Raw genomic sequence first — 9778 nt, 5'->3', positions numbered from 1 at the left:
GATCAAAATAAATATCCTATTTCTGCGGATACGATAGAATTATTTCAGCGAAAATACCTGATGAATTGCTTGATCCTCACTATTATAAGGCAGTGTAGTAATTTATGATACATGACCCGTGTGGTCGTGCGAGAAATTATTCTCCTTGCATGCAAGATGATAGATGCACAAAGCACTTTCCAAAAAAATCTGTTGGGACAATTACAATTGATGGGGATGGTTATCCTATTTACAGATGAAGGGAAGATGGTAGAACTATCAAGAAAGATGGTATTGATCTGGACAACAGGTATGGAGTATTGCTTAGTCGATTGGTATTATTAATGTAAAGTGTTTATATAATGAATACTCTATAAGTTTTTTTGAATTTGAATTGAAAATACAATATTTTATCAAAGATAAAATGTAATTTATTTATTTCTTATTGAGTTGGAACAGGTATGTAGTACCGCACAATCGATTTTTGTAATTAAAGTATGGTGCTTATATCAATGTAGAATGGTGCAATCAATCCATATATATTAAGTACTTATTTAAGTCCGTTAATAAGGGAAATGATCGCGTCACTGCTACTTTTTCTCAAAGTGCAAATGAGGAAGATTCATCAAATGTCGATGAAATAAACATGTATTATGATTGTCGATACATATCATCCAGTGAAGCTGCTTGAAGAATACTTAGATTTCCAATTCAATATAGTCAACCTCCATTAGAAAGACTAGCATTTCATCTTAAAAATGAACAAAATGTTATATTCTCTGATGATGATCCAACTGACGATGTTGCCGAGTGCAAGGAAATCAATGTTCTTAAGTTGGTTTGAGGCAAATAAAGAATTTCCTAAAGCTAGATAATTAACTTATGCAGAATTTCCACTTAATTTTTTGTGAAAAAAAAAACTCAAAGAAATGGGAGAAAAGAAAGACTTTTGCATTTTCTATTGGAAGGATCTTCTTTGTTCCGCCTGGAAGTGACGAGTTATATTATCTAAGATTATTATTGAATGTCATTAGAGGTGTGAAAAGATTTGAGGATCTTAAGAAAGTCAAAAATCGTGACCACACCACTTTCACAGATGCATGTTATGCACTTGGCTTATTAGATGATGACAAAGAGTATGTTGATGCTATAAAGGAAGCAAGTGATTGGGGAATGCCATCATATCTTAGACAATTATTTGCAATGTTGTTATTGTCTAACTCGATGTCATGTCTAGAATATGTTTGGCAATTAACATGGAAGTTCTATCAGAAGACATCCTACATGAAGAAAGAGTATTGCTATTTAATCCAGGGATAAATTTATAGTTAAGAATAACTAACATTTCGTATATATGTTGCTATGATATTTTTATATTGTTACTATTAAAACTTTATAATATTTTTGTTCTTTCAGAGCAGAGATGATAGATGATGAATTGAGAAATCATTGTTTGCATAGGTTGGAAAAGATTTTGAAAGGTTGCGGAAAAAGTTTTTAGGATTTTCTGACTATGCCAAAACCTGTTTCCAAGGAGAAACAAGTGGACAATGCCAATAGATTAATCCATGATGAATTGCATTATAACAGGTACTCTTTGTTGGTTGAACACCAACAATTAGTAATGAATTTGACGTCTGAACTAAAGTTGGTGTATGACAAAATAATGGCAGCGGTGAATGAAGACAAAGGTGAATTGTTCTTCTTATATGGTCACGGAGGAACTGGCAAGACTTTTATTTGGAGGACTTTGTAATCTGACATACGATCTAGAGGAGATATTATGTTAACTGTTGCATCAAGTGGCATTGCATCTCTTTTGTTACCTGGAGGTCGAAGAACTCATTCACGATTTGAAATTTCTCTCAATCCAACCGAAGATGCAACATGCAATATACAGTAAGGTAGTCCTCTAGCAAATCTTATTGTTAAGACAAAGTTGATTATCTGGGGTGAGGCACTAATGATGCATAGGTATTATTTTGAAGCTCTTGATCATACTCTACGAGATATTCTTAGGTTTAAAAACACATTCAGTTTAGCTAAATCTTTTGGAGGGAAAACAGTTGTTCTAGGTGGTGACTTCAGACTGATTTTGTCAGTCATAACAAAAGGAACAAGGCAAGATATTGTTAATGCTACTTTAAATTCTTCAGATTTATGGAGGCATTGTCAAGTCCTAAAGCTAACAACAAATATAAGATTGTAAAGAAATCGATTAGGCACATTTGGAAGAGTTAATAAGCTTTACCAATTGGATTTTGTCAATCGGTGATGAAAACATTGGAAGCTCCATTGATGGCACTGAGACTATTTCAACTCTGATGATATTCTTATTAATGATTGGGCAGATCCAATATCAACAATTGTAGATAGTGCATATCCTGAATTCTATTGTCACTCCAATGATATAGATTACCTCCAACAAAGAGAAATTCTTGCTTTGACTCTAGACATGGTGGACTCGATCAATGAATTTATGGTATCACTTAATCATAATCCTGAGAAGACATATCTGAGTTCTGATACAGTTTGTATGTCTAATCATTCTTTTACGGCATGGGAGTATGTGCACACACCAGAATTCCTAAACAGTATTAAGTGTTCTGGAATTCGTAATCACTTAATCACATTGAAGGTAGGTGTACCGATAATGTTATTGAGAAACATAGATCAATCATCAGGATTGTGTAATGGGACGAGGATGATCATCAAAAGACCTAGAGATCGGGTTATAGAAGCTAAGGTTTTATCAGGCAAAATGGTAGGTGAAAAAATATTTATCCCAAGAATGAGTTTGACACCATTGGATGCAAGAATACCTTTCAAGTTTCAGCGAAGACAATTTCCCATCATTATCTCATTTGCTATGATCATCAAGAAAAGTCAAGGCCAATCATTGTCTCATGTTAGGTTATTTTTGAAGAAATCAGTATTTACCCATGGACAATTATATGTTGCTCTTTCATGGGTGATAAGTAGGAAGGTATTAAAGATTTTATCCTACGATGATGGAGGAAATATAACAAACGAAGTTAAAAAAGTAGTGTACAAAAAGTTTTTTCGTAATTTAGTTTGAGAAATTTATAAATAAATTTCCCAGTTGTCTTTGTACTTATATTGTTGAGCTGTTCGCTAATAGATTTGTCATGTTAATTAGTTCTTATTAATCAAAATGAGTATTTTATTTGCTCTTCGCTCTTAAATTCTTTTTCCTAAAGGCACTGTGAATTAGAAAATGTTATAATTATATACGAAGTAAAGTTTGAACCTTAGCCATAACGTTAGACCCTTATCTAGAAAGTTACTTATCCGACAGAAAGCTATAGTTACAGTACTTGATAAGAAAATAGATCAATGTTATAGATACGATAACCGCTATTTTAAGGGGTTCTTTAGATGTACATAACAAACTCAGTAGCTTTTCAAAATCTTGACCACTGATAACTTCATTCTTATTCTTTATAATCTGACTTATCCCTGGACTCGAGCTCTCCCGTTTCCTCTGTGAGATGGAGACAAACAACAGAGCATTTTCACTCAACAAAATGATAGGACAATCAACAGATTAAAAGAAGACTAGAGAAGTATTTCATCATCATTATCTAATTATTGGATGTACGGAGGCATCTAAAATCCAATTATTCAATCTTTCTGCTATGTTAGCAAGCAAATGCCCAAATTCAGTACAAATGGACAAATACGTAAGAATAAAAATCAAACACAATAATCAGATTGAAATATTACACCATACAAATATAAATAGAAGTTCCAAAAATCAAGTTTCTACTTGACTGAACAATGTATCACCCAAAGACAACAAGCCATTATCACCTACAACCCCACAAGCCTTTCATAAAATAATAGATTTTTATATGAAGAATGAATAGGTTGATTAACCATGCCTTTGTTTGGGTGTTATAGTATTATTTTTGTCCATCATTAGTTAACTACCAATGCCCAATCTTTACAAACCAACTTTTCCCTGATTATAAGTGAAGAAGTTGTACAGGTTAGTTGAGCAGGTAAAGCTTGCTTCAGTATTAAATATGTTTGCAAATAAGAAACAACAAGAAACAACATAGATCAATCAACATTTGCTTATGAAAAGAAGCTTCTATCCAACAAAAACAGAAATAACAAAAGGGAAAAGACCTAGAATTACACAATAAAACATGAGCTGTGAAACTCCTAATTAAGGAACAACTGCTACTCTGACAAGACGAATAGGGTAGTATTCTGACACCAGACCGGCATGAATGACTCTTCTCCTAAATGATGTCCTGTCTAAATTTTTTGGACCCTTCACGAGACAACTTAGGCTTACATTGTCAACCAAATCTACTCAACAGTGACACTGAATCTGTTCTATTACATACTCGAAAAGAATTCAACAAGATGTAAGACTTCCTTCTAACCTATGTAGAGACACGCACACCAGTATTGAATAAATAAAGAAACTGACTTTATAGTCAATTATTAGGAGATACTTCTCTTGCATATTATTGTTTATGTAATTACAAAGGCAAGCAATTAAGTTTGACACATCCGCTAATTACTGGCGTAGTTACGCGTTGCTAGAGAAAATCCAAATGTTAGTTGAGTTACACTTGTTTAAGGCTTACTAATTATACCTACCTATACTGATCGCATGCTCTAGTTGTTTCTTTATCTCTTTTACAGATCCTCAAAACTGAAGGTTCTATATTCCTCTTCTCTTTTAGTGTTTGAGTCAGAAGAATGTCAGTAATCCTCAATATCTCTTCTCCTATATCTCTCAATGCAAACAGTTTTTTTCTTTTTGTCTTGAGAACCTGTAACACCTCTTTCAAGTTGAAGAAAGAAGGGATAAATAATAGATGCATATGATTAATGAGTATTAACAATCATTATTCAGTATAACTATTTTATCTTAATAGTTATATGAATGTATCAAAATGAAGAAAAATGTAGAAACAAACCATAAAGCTCCTTAATGCTTGCTTTCCTTTCTTAAACTTACATGGTTGTGGTGCCATCAACATAAACCTAGAAACCAAAAAAACCGATCCCGTACCATGGTTATTGCAATATGAAAAAAATCTTGAAATAGAAGGGATTAACAATGCATGAAAATTTACAATCCAGACATTTGAAAATTAGAATTCTCAGCAATCTAAGGGCACCAGCAAAGTGGAAATTAGTCCACTTCACTAAAAAAAAAAGAACAGGTGCGCTACTGGACTGTAGGACATTCTCATTTGTAGACAAACTCCCTCGTACTCTCTAGAAAATTAGAAGCCCTGCACCCCAAAATTCCAACAATTATACTCCAAAAAACAGAACCATCAAGGAAGAACTAAACACTGAATTACTAGGTCCAAACAAAAAGAGAAGTCATCAAACCAACCAAATTGAATTGTAAAAGCCTTTAAATAAATGTAACGCCCCGAATTTGGTACCCGAAATGCTACATGGTACTCATGACCCCGAAGGAACACAAGCTAATCCATGTCTGATATCTGTAACTGGGCACTACATAATATACTATATAAATGCGAAAAAAGCCTGAAAGGCCATAAGGTTCAAATATTTGATAAAATATAACATCTGAAAATATGGTATATCAATAACAAAATAAAACTAAAATAACTGTCTGAACATGCTATAGTCTGGAAGCCACTAAACTGTCTAAAAACTGTGGAGTTGATGGGACATGTCCCCAACTAACTTTGGACTACTAAAATAATAAAGTAATAAATAACTATGCTATCCTCGAATGATGAGGACTCAATGCTAGTCTGGCTGCTGAACGTCTGATCTATTAAGGATGCTCTAGAGCCCATGCTTCTGAACCTATGGTATAAAAACACCATAGCGCAAATACGTCAGTACGATTGAATGTACTCGTATGCAAGTGAGGTAGGCTGAATACAAGGTTCTTATATGCATGAACAATACTAACTGACTGAATAACATAAACGTTAGAACACATGCATGAATACGTGAACTGTAACTAACATCATGACATCACTGAATCTAAATCTGATAATATATGTTTTTGTATAAATGATATACTATTATCTAAATGACTGTGTCTGACAGTCCAGTTTCTGATGGAACTAGATGAGTTTCGTACTGAGCTGGGTGACTATATTTGACAGTCCTGAATTCTGTAGAACTGTTTGAGTTCTATTACTGAGACTGAGACTGAGATTAAGACTGTAATTGTGGGAAGTAGTCATCTAACTGACATTCCCCAATTAAGATAATATAATTGAGTTGGGGTCTAATCTGTAACCCCAATTGGAAGGGTGTTAATACCGCGCCACTGATAAGAACAAGCGGTAAGTAATCTCTCATCTAACAGGTACTCTAAGGAGAATAGTGGGACCCTCATCTAACAGGTTAAGTTACCTCATCAACCCTCATCTAATAGGTTAGATGTCTCAACCTACGCTGGCTACGTAGTTCTGGAGTACAAGGATTGCTTCTAAGAATCACACCCTCTACTCGCAGGTGAGTTCCCATCCTTGGGCTCACTCGGTGCTGAATCCTACTCCCATATGATTAGGCACTAATTAATTATACTGAACTGATTGGACTGAGTTCACTAAGTTCCATTGACTGACGGAATATAACTGAGATATGATAACTAACTGAGATTACTGAGATTACTGAGTTTTCCTGAGTCATGACACTGACTGAATTCTACTGAACATGGCTTGACTGAGAGTATCTTGAAAACTGACACTGGATCTTGGCACACAGCTAAATTATTGGGTACAAGTACCCCCAGGACTTGATAGCATGAAACTGACAAGACATGACACTCTCTGGACTCACGACCATAATCAACAATCCATAATACAATCATTGGGGAATTTTATGAGGCACATGATTATCATGGATTAGTACATGAATAGGAATACATATAAATATGTCATAATTTCATAGGGCTAATCTCCTGAACAATCCATCAAACTATTTCAATGCATAACAATAACATGGAAGTTATTTTTAACATAAGGGTAAAGCATGGGTTCATCAATTTAGTCATAATTGAGTCCTAAAGAATGATTCTTATTCTCTTGGGCATTTTATCAAAACACATTGCATGCACAACCATAGGCTTAGGCATATACACTAGTTCATACATCATGGTTACTTTAATAAACTTAATTTAAAAAATTCCAAACCCACATACTAGTATACTTTTATGAAAAGTACATAAAGACTCCAACTTGAAATTCATACAACCACATCAACATAATTAAAATCAACTCGCCACATGAAAATCATAATTCATGAGTTTAAAATAGGATTCTTGAGCTTCATGGGTGAAAGAAACCCATGAATCAACACTTTACATACCTGGGTGGATGATTTCTTGAAGATTAGTAGAGGAAAGCTTGAATTCTTGACTTAGGATTAGACACCTAGGGTTTTTTGTTCTTGGGGATTGATCTTTTAGAGAAACCCTAATTTTGTATTGTAGATGAATAATGAAGTTATGAGCTCTGGTCTGGTATAATTAGGGGTAAAAACGGGTGGAAAAGACCTAAATACCCTTTTAAAAATGGCTTAAAATCGATGATCAAAAGTGGCGATGGTTTGGATGATGGTCCGTCGCTGGCTCGATGGTCCGTCGATTCATTCCATCATACTTGGACAGAACCTGAACTTCTTGCCTCGTCTGTGATGGTTTGGGAGATGGTCCATCGCTAGCTCGATGGTCCGTCGATCCTGACCGTCGCACTTGGCCAGAAAATGGGTTCACTGCCTTAGTCGTGACGGCTTGGGCAATGGTCTGTCGCTAGCTCGACAGTCCGCTGGGCTGACCATCGCTTCTGGGCAGTTCCGACAGTTCTTTTTAAAAAGTCCATAACCTTTTACTCCGATACCAAATTTGGATAAAATTGGTATCGTTGGAATTATGCAATTTCTCATATGATAAAAAGTCGAAATTATTAAAATTCTATCTGATTTAAACATTAATTATTTAAAAAGTCATCACTAACGCTTCTGAATACTAGATTTGACTTAAAGAAAGTTTGGGGTATAGCAATATCTCCCCCTTGGGAATATTCATCCTCAAATGGGACTGACTAGATTGGAAAAGCCGATAGACTGATCTTACTTAAGGGATGTGAACATTTGAACATGTCTATATGACTGGAACTTCTAATATACTGAAATCTCATACTAATATGCATGTCTGATGCATGGATATGTGACGGATAGTCTTCATGAACGCATGACTGAAATTACTGAGAAGCTGAGTTTCTCGTGATGAGAATGCATATTTGATGCATTAATACGTGACTGACATGCTACATGAACATATGACTGGATATGCAAGGGTATTTGATACCAAGTTTATAACTGAAATCTAAACATTAAACTGAATAAGCTTAAGGAAAGCTACTAGCTTGGGCTGAGTCTGAGTTTGCGAAGAAAAGGTGAGGATACTTGGTCCGCATGTATGCTTCTATTTCCCAAGTAACTCCCTCAACGGACTAATTTCACCAAAGAACTTTGACTAAAGGGACTTCTTTGTTCCTTAGTCTGCGAGTCTGGTAGTCAAGAATTTTGATTGGGGCCTCTTTGAAAGAAAGGTTGTTCTGAATGTCTAAGTCCTCTACAGAGACTACAACTATTGGGTCACTTGTGCACTTCTTTAGCAAGGAGACATGGAACACTGGATGAACTGAGGCTAGATCTGAAGGCAATTCGAGCTCATAAGCTACCTTGCCGAAAAAACTGAGAATTTTAAAGGGACCAATATATCAGGGACTGAGCTTTCCCTTCTTTCCAAATTATTTCACTCCCTTTATAGGAGAGATTTTCAAGTACACATAATCATCAATCTCGAACTCGAGATGCTTTCTCTGCACATCTGAGTACAATTTCTATCAGCTCTAAGCTGTCTTGAGTCGTTCTCTGATCAACTAAACTTTCTCTAAGGTGTCGAATACCAAGTCAGGACCTACTACTGAGGCCTCACCCATTTCAAACCAACCAATTGGAGATCTGCACCTCCTACCGTAAAAAGCTTCAAATAGAGCCATCCGAATACTAGAATGATAGCTGCGGTTAGATGCAAACTCAATCAAAGACAAGTGGTCATCCCAAATCCCCTTGAAATCAATTGCACACGCCCTTAGCATATCTTTCAAGGCCTGAATGGTCCTTTCTGCTTGACCATCTATTTGAGGATGAAATGTTGTACTGTGGTAAACTTAGGTACCAAGACCCTTTTGGAATACTTTCCAAAAGTGATAGGTGAACTGGGTACCTTTATCTGAAACAATAGACAATGAAACACCGTGCAATCTGACCAACTACCTGATATAGAGTCTGACATAATCCTCGACTGAATATGAGGTATGGACTGTAAGAAAATGAGCTAATTTGGTCATCCTATCTATAATGAACCAAACTGAATCATGCTGATGACGAGTACGAGGCAAACCCGTCACAAAGTTTATGTTCACTTCTTTCCACTTCTAAGTAGGAATACTGAAATCCTGCATGGATCCACTAGGCTTCTGATGCTCTATCTTAACCCACTGACATGTAAAGCACTTAGCCACAAACTCTGTAACATCTCTGTTCGTCCCACTCCACCAATAGATCTCCCACAAGTCGCGGTACATCTTAGTGGCATCTGGATAAATAAAGTAGCGCGCACCATGCGTTTCTGCAAGAATTCGTTGCCTCAAGTCATCTACACCTGGAACATATAGACGACCCTGACAACGGAGAACACTATCTCCCCCTTGGGAGAAAACCTCTACCTTCTGATCTCTGACCGACT

The 9778-nt window shown here is 35.8% G+C and overlaps 1 protein-coding gene across 1 annotated transcript; it reads left to right on the top strand.

Annotated features, from left to right (window-relative positions):
• Positions 1-1492: 1492 nt before the first annotated feature.
• On the top strand, positions 1493-3058 carry LOC107844603. Its single transcript, XM_047397813.1, has 2 exons — positions 1493-1670; positions 2331-3058. The coding sequence occupies exons 1-2, from the start codon at positions 1493-1495 to the stop codon at positions 3056-3058; spliced, it is 906 nt and encodes a 301-aa protein (XP_047253769.1).
• Positions 3059-9778: the final 6720 nt, after the last annotated feature.

This window comes from Capsicum annuum, chromosome 10 (assembly GCF_002878395.1).
Source record: "Capsicum annuum cultivar UCD-10X-F1 chromosome 10, UCD10Xv1.1, whole genome shotgun sequence".
In the NCBI taxonomy this organism is placed as follows: Eukaryota; Viridiplantae; Streptophyta; class Magnoliopsida; order Solanales; family Solanaceae; genus Capsicum; species Capsicum annuum.
The sequence above is the reverse complement of the archived record's forward strand: the minus strand, read 5'-3'. Positions and strand labels throughout refer to the sequence as shown.